General features: G+C 45.7%; 1 protein-coding gene across 4 annotated transcripts in view; it reads right to left on the bottom strand.

Moving 5' to 3' along the window:
- LOC139760165 (uncharacterized) overlaps nucleotides 1-13,410 on the bottom strand; it is a 106,007-nt gene that overhangs the window by 34,690 nt on the left and 57,907 nt on the right. For all 4 annotated transcript variants that reach the window (XM_071683077.1, XM_071683080.1, XM_071683078.1 and 1 more), the window contains exons 20-27: nucleotides 13,056-13,183; nucleotides 12,763-12,913; nucleotides 8,797-8,900; nucleotides 7,140-7,314; nucleotides 6,888-6,987; nucleotides 4,873-5,090; nucleotides 4,391-4,566; nucleotides 1,710-1,812 (exon numbers count right to left, since the gene is read on the bottom strand). In XM_071683077.1, coding sequence (XP_071539178.1) covers nucleotides 1,710-1,812; nucleotides 4,391-4,566; nucleotides 4,873-5,090; nucleotides 6,888-6,987; nucleotides 7,140-7,314; nucleotides 8,797-8,900; nucleotides 12,763-12,913; nucleotides 13,056-13,183 — 1,155 coding nt within the window. The remainder of the gene's footprint in view (nucleotides 1-1,709; nucleotides 1,813-4,390; nucleotides 4,567-4,872; nucleotides 5,091-6,887; nucleotides 6,988-7,139; nucleotides 7,315-8,796; nucleotides 8,901-12,762; nucleotides 12,914-13,055; nucleotides 13,184-13,410) is intronic.

The following is a 13,410-nucleotide window of genomic DNA, read 5'->3' as shown; positions in this document are numbered from 1 at the left end:
TGAAGGGAAGCTGAGTGACACAAGTTCATAAACATTTTCACACTGGAATAATACATTACTGCCTGTCATTAGTGAGAAAGGGAAGGGAAGAGGTTTCAGAAAGTGGTGAAATAACTAGAAAAGATAAACAGAATACTATAGGGTCGTGAGTCATATACGGGTCATGGTTATAGGGTCGCGAGTCATAAACAGGTCATGGCTATAGGGTCGTGAGTCATATACGGGCCATGGAAATTTCTCCACACGTGCCGAAGATGTGAGGCAATACCTCACTTGGCAGACCAGGTGTAATGTTGTTCAAGATGTCGCTGGAGAATGACATGAAATGTATCTTTAAGAAAATGAGACCGGATGGATATGCTGAAATACAAAGTGGTCTCCCTGACGAATGTGCTCTGTAAAGTATTGGAAAGATCATAAGAAAGAAAATCGATCATTTCTTGCAAAGGAGAACCAACCTGACAGAGATAACATGGTTACGGGGAAAGATGATGATATGCAACGAACATAAGAGTTCCACGAGAAAGTGAGCTCCGATTCTGGAGTGGTAGAAAGCATTTGACACTGTTCCTCGTATGAGGCTCGTAAAGAGCCTAGATCTTCAGGCAGGAATATAGGGAGGACTACTTTGATGGACAGGGGACGCATGTGAGGGGAACCTTTTCGAAACAGGCTGAGGCTGCCAATGGCGTGTCACGGGGTTGTACTCAGGTACCACTGCTCTTCTTGATCTACACTGATGTGTTGCCGGAGGGACTGGATTCCTACCTCAAGAAGTTTGTGGGTGAAGCCAAGATCATAAGGGAGGTAAAAAGCGAAGAGGATTATAACTGTCTATAAGGGGATCAACGACATGCTCCAAAGTTGATCTGAGTCTGATCCTTGGTCTAAGAGATTCAACTCGAGTAAATGCCAGGTAATGAGGTCGGAATACAGTGAAAGGTCTCAAAATAAGCTTCACAAGTCTGTGTGTGCGAGATGAACGTGGGTGGAAACCTCGCCCCGAGCCTGTCACCAATGTCCCATCTTAAGAGAGTAGTAGAGGGGACAAAGTTCTTCCGGCAAATATTAGAAAAGCTTCAGCAACGTGGATAAACAAATGGTGAGGAAGCTGTCCACGCCGTACGCTAGGCAAAAACTGAGCTATGCTTCTCAAATTAGATTATTGCACATAATAATGCGCAAATACGTGATTAATAAAGAATGTTTGGAGAAGGGCAACCAAAAGGGTACTAGAATTAAGAGACATGAATTACATGGAAAGATTAGATGACTTAAGTCTGTCTACCAAAGAAGAGAGAAGAGTAAGGTGTGACGCTAATCACAACCTTTAAGTCTTTCAACCAGTTTGAAGAAATCAGCAGTGAACAGTTCTTCGAAAGATGCACATATAGAACAACTGGAGAACATAAAATCAAGCAAGAAACTTGTTACAAAAGATGTTAAGAAGTACTTTTATAATGTAAGAGTGGTGGATGAATGCAATAAACTGAGTGATGAAATTGTGACTGTGGACAGCAGAGAGATGTTTGATGTGTTGTATGATAGTGGAGAAGGTTCAAGAGATGGAGCCCTAACGAGGGTAGAACTCCTTCCCATACAGTTTAACAGTAGAGAAGGTTCAAGAGATGGAGCCCTAAGGAGGGTAGAACTCCTCGTACAATACAAATAGGTAATAATAAGTAGGTCAATATAGACACAGTACTCACGTAGGTCTTCAGTTTTGGCCAGGTCGTAGGCGAAGCCACCGAGCCTCCCTGAGGGAGACACTGACGTGACTGTCACCTCGTACTCCACACAGGCGTCCAGACCCTGGAGGAGGGGAGAGACAGACGTGGTGAGGGAGGGAGAGACGTGATGAAAGTTAAGTGAGGGAGAGGTGTGGTGAAGGAGGAGGGATTAAGAGGCGTGGTTAGAGAGGAGGGAGGGAGAGAGGGTGGTATATAGATGAAGCACCAATAAGTCACCAGCAACTCCTCCACACACTCCAGTACAACCTACACCATACCCTTTGTACCTATCTTCTGTATCTCCACTGTATCTTCCCCTGTCCAACCCCTTCACTGTACCTTCCCCTGTCCAACCCCTTCACTGTTCTTTCTCCTGTCCAACCCCTTCACTGTACCTTCTCCTGTCCAACCCCTTCACTGTACCTTCCCCTGTCCAACCCCTTCACAGTACCTTCCCCTGTCCAACCCCTTCACAGTACCTTCCCCTGTCCAACCCCTTCACTGTACCTTCCTCTGTACAACCTCTTCCTCTCTTAATCATCCAATTTAGATAAAGAAGAGGGGGGGGGGGGGCTAGGGGAAGAGGGGCGTGAGGTACATGGGAAGAACAGATAACAGACCAGACGGTACATAGCGAGGTTATCTGTTGTAGCGACCTTAAAATTGTGGTGGAAACAGAATAACAACGCATCAAGCACTTCCTTACCCACCTTTCCCTCCGGCTCAACTGTCGTCAAGAAAAAGATGAGTAAAGAAAACTATTCAGTATGGGAAGAACATATCGCTATGGAAATTATACAGGAAAAAGTGTCCTGGAAAACTTTCCTTACTAATTCAACATCTGCTCTGCGACTGGAGTCTGGAAAGACATGATGAATGGAAAACTGGACACAAGTATTTTTGTTTACTGATCTGATACATCAAATATTTGCTTTGCCTGGATCTGAAGGTATTGATAGGCTCGCATTGTCTTCATCTGGAGGTGGTGGTGTATCCCAGAGCTCAGTTGCTCTCAAACTGAAAAAGCTTTTGCCGATATTGCTGTTGTATCTTACTTTAAACTTCATACCAATCATTCTGGTCATCCAGACTCTCTATCTAGAGTAAGGACCTTTTTGTATGTTAATGTTGAGAATATTGAAGAGATCTGTCAAGTCACGGCGGAGTGTTCGCTTTTATTTTTTTTGAGAATAATTCTAATCTTTTAAGTAGTTCCTCAATTGGTCTATTTGAATGAGAGCATTTGTTTAGGTTGCTCTTCTCTGGATTCTGTCTAATTTCTCCTCATCTTTGATGGGTTTGGTGACCAGAATTGAACAGCGTGTTCCAAATGAGGTCTAAGAGCATCGTATCCTCTCTTTAACATTACTTCTCCTTATGAATCCAACTATCCTCTTGGCTGTGTTGTATATAGCTAGACACTATGTACCGAATTTAAGGTCAATGATGATAATCATTCCAAGGTTCTTTTCTTCTTCTGGTTGTGGTTTACCGTAAATTTTGTATTCATGATTTACATCTTTTTTTTTTTCGGCAGTACAGTGCATTACTTTGCATTTGTTTACGTTAAAGTCCACCTTCCATGTCTCTGTCTACTTTATTACTCTAACTCTCTCTCAGTTTTCAGGTGGTCTCCTATTGAACTGACAGTGTCTTACTCAGACCCACTGGGGTCTGAGTAAGACCCTTTGTGACCCCCTGTAACCCTTTTGTGCTACCGCTCACAGGATGAGCATAGGGTGCACAGTGAATTTGCAGGAGACACCGGCACAAATCAAATCATTCTTCTGACCTGACTCCCGCGACCTGACCTCTCTCTCTCTCTCTCTCTCTCTCTCTCTCTCTCTCTCTCTCTCTCTCTCTCCAACCTAACCCCCATCTAGTGGCCGCACCTCTACCTTCCCAGATCAGATTTACCTAAGATTAGGTAAAAAAAAGAGGATTAGGAGTGGAGAGAGAGAGAGAGAGAGAGAGAGAGAGAGAGAGAGAGAGAGAGAGAGAGAGAGAGAGAGAGAGAGAGAGAGAGAGAGGTGGTGAGTGAGTGAGGGATGGTGTTGATGAAGCGGGCAATGGTCAGGTAGGTGAAGCAGGGAGAGTGAAGGGTGAGCTAGTAAAGGTGTGTGGATGTCCACGAAGGATCAAGGGCGCACCGACACCTGGTACAGTACGTGAGGGAGACAGTTCTTGGGAGCAGCAGAGGTGGCTGGGAGGATCCTTCCTTCATCGTCACTACATTTCATGGTAAGACATCAAGGAAATCTCACGGTGATTATTTTTCACTGTGAAGGTGCTAAGCAGTGGAGTGAACTTCCAGCAGTAGGGGAAGCTGGGGTTTTGGAACTGTTTAAAAAACAAACTGCATCTCTCAACCAGAGGTCCACACTGTGTGAATGTATGACTCTGGACCAACATTTATCGTGACACAAATCATTTGGCAATGACTTCAAATATTCCCCGCATCTGAGGGGGTTCTCTTGCAGTATTCAGTGTCATCCAGATATTCGCTTCGGTGTTAACAACAGGATGAAAGACCAAGTATTCACTGTCCTCCTGAATATAGTTATCTCAACATACTGACGCATCGAGAACTATGACAACGGCTTGTCACTGGAAAACCATATAAGCATCAAGAACTAACACAGTAAAGGATGGAATCCTACCGAGAAGATTCTCTCCTTATCCTTGGTGTCATAGCAAGTCTTGGTCAGGTTCACCACGTCCTCTATACACACACGGTAGTGATCCACGCACTCCTCCACCCTCGCTGGCTCCCACACCGCTGACACGCTGCTCGTGTCCACACTGACGGCTGTGATCGACTCCACCGGCGTGGGATCTGTGGCGGGTGGTAGATGGTTCATGATTACCGGCGAGTGGAGGAGGACGGTAGGCCAGGTTTATAGCTGAAGAACTGGAAGGTGATGTATGGTTTATGACTGTGTGAGGATGGATGATTCATGCGTGTAGTTGTGACAGTGGAATATAAAATATGATTTGTGGTTTAGGCTCTTATAAATAACTCGCCACCAGAGATATTTACAGTACAAGAAATTAACCCGGGAAAGTGAAGGAAGAAATAATGGAGAAGTTCATCAGAAACGTATCATTATTTACAAGATGCACCAGAAGGCTGTTGACCCACCAGTCTCGTCCATGGCAGCGCGGGTTGTCTTGGTGCTGCCGGGTTTGCCCTTCGGGGAGACGGCCGACACCCAGAAGGTGTAGTTGGTGCAGCCCAGCAAGTCGGATATCGTGTCGTAGTTGTCTGCCTCGTCTATAGGCGTGGACACAGTCTTGTGCTTGTATGCCGGCACCAGGGGCCTTATCAGGCTCGGGGTCTCCGCGTACGAGACAGTCCACCTGTAATACGCTAGGGTGTTATCATAAAGCTCACAGGGGTGAAGGGGGTTACTGTAGCTAAGTTCAGAGGCGGACGAGAGTTAGGGGTATGATGGTTCGAAGGAGAAAAATGAACAAGAGTGTTTGATGCCTTCCAGTACAGAGTAATGCACAATGATAGCCATCTCCGCTGAGCATATAGCAAAGGTGACTGATACGGGTATGGAAGTGTACATCCCCTCTTCCTTTAGCTCTTTTTAGCTAGCCAATGGCTCGATCGTAAATTTACTGCTCGGAGGTCCTTCAAGCAAGAGACATGGAGTATTGTACCTCGATAACTCTCCTTGCCTTCGACTCGCATTCAGCTTTCATCTCTGCTCGAAATCACCGCAAATACCATTACTATGTAGCGAGACGGAACATTTCGTTATTAAAGGGAAGTGTGACAACCTCTCCTGTTGTCCCACTAGTACGTCTCTCTGGTCTTTAGCCAAAGATACCTCGAACAGCCTCTGCTCTGGTGCCTTTCCTTCCCTCTCCCATACAGACGACGCCGTAGCTGACTTTCCCGATAAGTGAACACAAGTGAAAAACAGCAACACAGCACTGGGTCATAACGAGACTGATTATCATAGCGGAAGACAAGAGAGACTCACGGATCAGTGTGGCAGGAGTACAATGACCTCTCGTAATAGCTAAGTAACGTAATAGCCAGTAGCGCAATTCGGGGATTAGAAGCAAAACATTTATCGAGTCTATGTTTGTCTAAGGTACTGCTGCGTTACTCTAGTCGGTAAATACTTCCATGTATCAACAATCCTGTTCACGAAAAGGTACTTCGCACTTCATTCTATGTGAAACGTTTGCTCATGAGTTTACGAATAAGACGAATCCATCCTTAAGGAGCTTTTTTAGATCGGGAACACCGAAGCTTTTAATGGATTTGAATTCTTGTATTTAAATTATCTCTTAATCTTCTCTTTCTAAGCTGAAAGGATTTAATTTCTTATAGTCGGCTCTCAGAGGATTTGTCTCTCAGGCTGGGAATACAGTGGACCTAAGATCCATATATCGATACAGTGGACCTGAGACCCACCTGTCGATATAGTAGACCTGAGACCCACCTGTCGATATTGTGGACCTGAGACTCAACTGTCAATACAGTGGACCTGAGACCCACCTGTCGATATTGTGGACCTGAGACTCAACTGTCAATACAGTGGACCTGAAACCCACCTGTCGATATTGTGGACCTGAGACCCAACTGTCAATACAGTGGACCTGAGACTCAACTGTCGGTATTGTGGACCTGACACTCAACTGTCAATACAGTGGACCTGAGACCCAACTGTCAATACAGTGGACCTGAGACCCAACTGTCGATACAGTAGACCTGAGATTCAACTGTCAATACAGTGGACCTGAGACCCAACTATCGATATTGTGGACCTGAGACTCAACTGCAAATGCAGTGGATCTGAGACTTAATTGTTGGTATTGTGGACCTGAGACTCAACTGTCAATACAGTGGACCTGAAACTCAACTGTCAATACAGTGGACCTGAGACCCACTTGTCGGTATTGTGGACCTGAAACTCAACTGTCAATACAGTGGACCTAAGACTCAACTGTCAATACAGTGGACCTGAGACCCACCTGTCGGTACTGTGGACCTGAGACTCAACTGTCAATACAGTGGACCTGAAACTCAACTGTCAATACAGTGGACCTAAGATTCAACAGTCGATACAGTGGGGTGAGACCCAACTGTCAGTACAGTGGACCTTAGACCCAACACTCAATACAGCTCTCACGTACTTGTCGACGCAGCTGGCCCTGTCTAATGGGTCGTCCCAGGACAACGCCACCCAGTTGATGGTCTGGTTGTACACCTTCAAGTTCTCCGGCGCTCCAGGAGCTGATAGGAAATGTGGCAGTGCAGGTAGAACTTAACATACAGATAGCAAATTTTTCAATTTGTCATTACATACATTTTATAGATATCATTGCACATACAGATGGTAATATTTGTTGGCAATATTGGAACAGCAATGGTGAATTTAACGCTACCTGCGTCGTCCGTGTTGGTGTCGAACTTGAGTTGGTTACTCCGTTCTCCTGACAAGGAGACGGAGGCGACGGTGACGTGGTAGATGGTGCAGGCCTCCAGGCCCTCCATGGTGCAGGTGTTGGTGCTGCTCTCCACACACTCGCTCTCCGACTCCCCGTACATTCTGAAGCACACCTGCAACACAGCCGACCTCAGTGGCCAATACCCACATCCTCTCATGCCCGCCAGTGTAATAATCGAACATTCTTCATGACGTAACGCAAAGAAGAGGAATGTCGCCTCTTCAACTGAGTGTCTTGTGGCAACAAGAAAATCGCACTTTGTAATGGTACTGTTGAGCCGCAGGTTGGACGATGCCTACATGGACAAGGTCAGTGAGTCTGACACCAGATGTTACACTAGTCACAGTGGAGCACATCTCTCCATGACATTTTGTTCCAAGTTCCAGTTTCATATTTTCGACAATACCAGAGTTATGGTTCGGGCGATCTATGAAAATGACGCTCATTTGGCCTTAAACTTGATTACCAACGTGACAATCACCTCAGTTTGCTACGCGACATTTCTGCCAGTTTCATGAGTGATGTTGATAAGTTCAACTGAGAGGATGTGTTGGGCTGGATAGGTAAGTCTAAGAAAATGACAGAAACATTCGACCTTACTCCAGTAATATCAGGTCACAACAAAGGAATACGAAGGTACAGGATTGATTTTTGACGTGACAATGTACGTAGTGTTCCAGGCAGGAATAATATTTCTCTTAAATAAACAGTGGAGACGATGATACACATGCAGACGTTGGTACAACCACATGACTTGGGTGAACCATTAGACATTACATGTAATACCGAGTGTCACCTGAGCTAGGTATATCGTTGTGTACTGCGTCTCAACCTGACTGTCTTAGAGGACACAGAAACATAACAAGTGCTTATACTAAACACTTGAAATTTTCCGAGGCGTCCGGTAGGTGTGGTTGCTGGAACGTAGCCCATCTGGTAACATTTGTGGAAGAAATCTGCCACCATGTGGGAAAAGCGATTATTGTGGTGTCTTTACTAATAAGCCACCCGGTACACACTCGTCCACCAGAGTTCCACTCTCCGACGCACACGACGTCCTTTTGGCCTTTCATAATCCCCCCCCCCCCCCCACACACACACACAAACACCTTTCTTCTACCATTCCATTCACCTCCCCTAGTCTTGGTTTACAAGAACAGGAAGGAATCTTTCATTTAGCATATCATTAAGTATCTACCTGTCCCGTTCTACATACTGACAGACCAAACAGAACTGCAAAACCCTTGAGGTCCAATATGTTTTTGGTCTATCACTCAGCCTAGTCTTAGTGTGGAGAGGGCTGAATCACTTCAGTTCCCCACAATGGTTGACTCTACTTACCACTTTTCTTGTGATCTACAACTGCATAGACGATAGTCTGCTGTGTATACATTCATCTATTACCACTTTGAGTCACAGAACTGGCTTGAAAAATTAATTAAGCAAAAAGACACAGTATGCACTTGTTTGCCCATAGACGTTTCTAAATGGAAAAATCCCAGTGTTGATACTAAGATGAGAGACAAGATATAAGACATTCCTGCGATCACTAGCCATGCAGGCTCCGTGTGTGCTCACAAGAGACGTGACTCACGTGGTAGTGGTGGAGGCAGGCGGCCTTCGCGGGCGGGTTCCAGGTGACGGTGGTGGTGGTGTCGGTCGTGTACTCGGTAGACGGGCTGGTCGGTGCGCCAGGCACTGCCCACAACAAACACACATGTTAGAGTCCTAGAGTCTCCTCAGACGATAGAGATAAGAGCATAACTGATTTGTTGATCCTTCTGGGAGGAAATGAAGAGGGAAGTACTATACTATGTTATCTCCACGGTAGGTGCAACATTGTCACGTCTGTCGTACGCTATCATTGTCTTGCTGGTGTTGTAAAAGCTGAGAGTGTCGTCTGCTGAATCGGCCTGACATTTCGGTCGTGTGAATGTGTGGTTGTATCATGAAGGATATAACACATATATAGGGGGAAGCAGCAACAGATGTGACGTCGCCTCGGAGTTTTGATTCATGTTTCACAGTAGCGTCAACGGGTCTTGTCTTAAACAGGAACAATCAAGACAAATTCGACATTTTCGGCTCGACCAAAGTCGTCCGACCAGCAAGACTGTACCAAAACAAACCCGACAGTTTCCTCTCCAAACCAGCTTGACAAAGATAACCTGCACATTTTTCGCTCAGCCGAATTATACCACGACAGATCCGTTCCAGTTCCTCCCGTCAGCGACCCAAACGAGAAGCCAATCTCCGCCCCCTGGCACTGCAACCAGACTCCACGACCCTCTGAAACTCACCCGCCGCTTCAGTCCACGTCATATACGATCCTGGTGTTTGTGTTATACTCATAGATATCTACCATTATATTCCTCTCTCCTTTATGATATATCTGTAGGTTCTGTTTCAAAGCAGGAACCACAGATGTGCAAACACGCGACCACGGTGAGTGTAAACCTTCCTTTGTATCCTACATCAACTTGGGACAATGTAGTCAGTGTTGCCACTTTATCAGTGTGGATATACCAACTCATCCTCAGAGGATGCAGCCAAGGAGAGAGTTACTAGTGAACCCCTTCCCCCTTATCCTCATACTATAGTCTCATCTATATGATCCCTTCATCCTTATACTATAGCCTCATCTATATGATCCCCTCATCCTTATACTATAGCCTCATCTATATGATCCCCTCATCCTTATACTATAGCCTCATCTATATGATCCCCTCATCCTTATACTATAGCCTCATCTATGTGATCCCCTAATCCTCATACTACAGTCTCATCTATATGATCCCTTCATCCTTATACTATAGCCTCATCTATATGATCCCCTCATCCTTATACTATAGCCTCATCTATATGATCCTATCATCCTTATACTATAGCCTCATCTATATGATCCCCTCATCCTTATACTATAGCCTCATCTATGTGATCCCCTAATCCTCATACTACAGTCTCATCTATATGATCCCTTCATCCTTATACTATAGCCTCATCTATATGATCCCCTCATCCTTATACTACAGACTCATCTATATGATCCTATCATCCTTATACTATAGCCTTATCTATATGATACCCTCATCCTTATACTATAGCCTCATCTATATGATCCTATCATCCTTATACTATAGCCTTATCTATATGATACCCTCATCCTTATGCTATAGTGTCATCTATATTATCCCTTCATTCTTACGTGATCTCATCTACATGATCCCCTCATCTTTACTATAGTCTAAGTTTTAGAAAAAAAAAAAAGGTTTGTAATTTGTGATAATCATCATTATCTCGCAGATATATCTTCATATGAATTTTCAACTTAGGTTTGAAAAAAAATGTGTTGGAGGATTACTGAACAATATATAGATATAAATGATATCATGTAACACGTCATCAATCATTTCTCTCATGAAGGATTGATCTGTCCACGTTGCCACCACAGAGGTGAGGATGGGACACACTGGCTGTCTTTTTCACCCTCCGTGTGGCCGAGGTGGCAGGACGCCCCACCCAGGGCTCGAATTCGACCCGTAGTGTATACAAAAACGTGCACGATATCACAACATACAAGAGATCTTATAAATGCTGAAAAACCACATGAAAAAGGAAACGCGAGATCCTGAGCGCTTTCGTGTATTAACACATCTTCAGAGGACAGTTACAGAATGAGAGGACCAATCACTAGGTTCTCGTTCCTTCCTCCCTGTGTATATGTCTATCTTGATTGGTCTTTGGTCCTCTCATTCTGTTACTGTCCTTTGAGGATGTGTTAATACACGAAAGCGCTCAGGATCTCGCGTTTCCTTTTCCATGTTTTTTTTTCAGCATATATAAACGTATATATGTACGATATGTATGATTGTAACATACTAAGTGTGGGATGAAAGATGATATGATCAATAATGCCATCCGGATTTTAAAACTGTATTGACGAGGTTGTTAAAGTCTGGAGATAATGTGTGTGGAACATTATGATGAATGCCCACAAGTGTCGCCAGGTACAACTGGTAATTCTGTAGTGTAGGTAACCCATCGTGAGTAGATGGTGTCCCTTTAGTTTTGGGAAGAAATATGTGATTCTTGACCACGACCAGGACATGACGACCAGGTCGTGACGACCGGGACGTGACAACCAGGACATGACGACCAGGACATGACGACCAGGACATGACGACCAGGACATGACGACCAGGACGTGACGACCAGACAACAGTGTCTACCTAGGAACGAGCTTGGTGGTGGTGGTGATAAGGGTCCCCAACTGGTGTTCTGTCGGTCGTATGTGTGTGTGCGTAATCACCAAGTTGTACAGTATGGGAATGGAGTTATACGCTCGTGAGCTTCTATCTCTTGGACTGGCGGGAAGGAGGTTCGAAGGGAGGGTCTGGAGGGCGGGGGTCTTGAGGAAGGGGACGGGGGCTAAAATGAGGAATTGTCAAGGGAAAGGGGGGAGGGGGGGAGTGGTGATGGGTGGGGAGGGGGCGAAGTGGTGATGGGTGGGGAGTGGTGGGGAGTTTGATGGGGACAGGTCGACATCGACGAAGAAAATGGTACAATTGCCTTTACCGTCGCGGGGGGAGGTGGAAGATGGGTATGTTGGGGGTTGACAGATGACCGGATACTAACAGTCACTTGGTACAATCAGTGACCGTGGGAGGGTCCGGGCGGTTAGATGGACCCCGGGTTCAGGGGTGGGTCTATTGTGGAGGGTAGGCCTGGGAGGGAGTGGAGGGTAAGCCTGGGAGGGAGTGGAGGGAGGATACATTTTGATTTCAGCTTCAAGAGCGGCGAACGCATCGTGCACTCCTACCCTTCCCGTGGAGTGTGTCGGGGAAGAGGACACAGAGTGCAGGGAAGGTGGAGGGGCTGTTGGCCTCACTGACGGGAGATCGTCAAGTCTGTGTGGGTTCAGAATCGCGCACCGTGAGCACTGGCCTCAACCAGACATGTCGACGTTGTCTTGGTCACTCCCCTAAGACACAGAAGAACTACACGAGTTCATTGGTCTACAACTAAAGACGGACTTTTACGGGCTAACGTGTACGTGAGGAATTACAAGAATGCCTCAACTATATCACAAAAATAGTGTATCCTAAAAGAACTCTATCAAGAGAGAGAGAGAGAGAGAGAGAGAGAGAGAGAGAGAGATCTGCAACAAGTTCAACTGTTCGCTCGGGTACGTCACCATCATCATACGTCGCAACTGTTCTCCACTAAACCCCGGAAGACTTCCTCTCAACTGAGTGCAGGAGGTTTTAGCCTTATCATCAACAACACCCCCACGCACAGTATGGTACTGAAGTTCCCTATAGTCTTTCCCCTCTACCGGGAGAAGAAATATCAGAGGGCAATAGCTTCTCTAACACATGCCTATGTAACATGTAAGAAATACTGAACATGATACGTATGAACGTTTAAAGGAAGTATGAACGGTCAGGTGAGGATAAAAGACCTCTAGTAATTCATGAAAGGTGTCAGCATATAGGGTCATTTTGTTGGCTCTGTCTATATGAACACAGTGGACTCTCCAGGACTAAGTCGAGGGACTGACCTGTGCCCAGTGTGGTGGCCTTAGTGAAGAGGCTGGACCCCTCCGTCTCGACAGCGCCAGACACATAGACAGGAGTGAGGGAGAAGGTGTGTAGCGTACAGGACTCCAGGTAGGTGACGTTCATCCTGCACACCAGCTCCCGGCACCGCGACTGTGGACGTGGGTGAAGTAAAGTCAAAGGCTGTGACCCGTGATGACTGTGGGAGCTTTATACCAACGAGGGACTACAGGGATTCAAGTTCGACGGTGGCTTAAAGGACGAAGAGACAATCAAGCATAACCAAGACGCGTACCTGCTCCTTGAAGTCGTTGTCGATAAGGACGGAATACTTGGACAGGTCGTTCCGCACCTCACTCACAGTCCACCTCAGCTCCACCCACGTCTGACCAACAGACTCGACCACAAACTCCAACACTGATCCTGGTAAGGCGTGTGGTAAGTTGGCAGTGGTAGCAGTAGCGACAATAATTTAGATATGAACATTAACAAAAAAAAAAAAAAAAAAACCAGCCATGAATATTACCCTAAAAACTGAGTATTCATCAATCATGATTATTAGAATATTTGAGCATCATTTATATTAATCTCTTCCTGCAATACGGATCTGCCCCATACAGGTACCAGCTGGTGACTAGAGGCGAGCCAGG

The sequence above is a fragment of the Panulirus ornatus genome, chromosome 35 (assembly GCF_036320965.1).
Source record: "Panulirus ornatus isolate Po-2019 chromosome 35, ASM3632096v1, whole genome shotgun sequence".
NCBI lineage: Eukaryota > Metazoa > Arthropoda > Malacostraca > Decapoda > Palinuridae > Panulirus > Panulirus ornatus.
The sequence above is the reverse complement of the archived record's forward strand: the minus strand, read 5'-3'. Positions and strand labels throughout refer to the sequence as shown.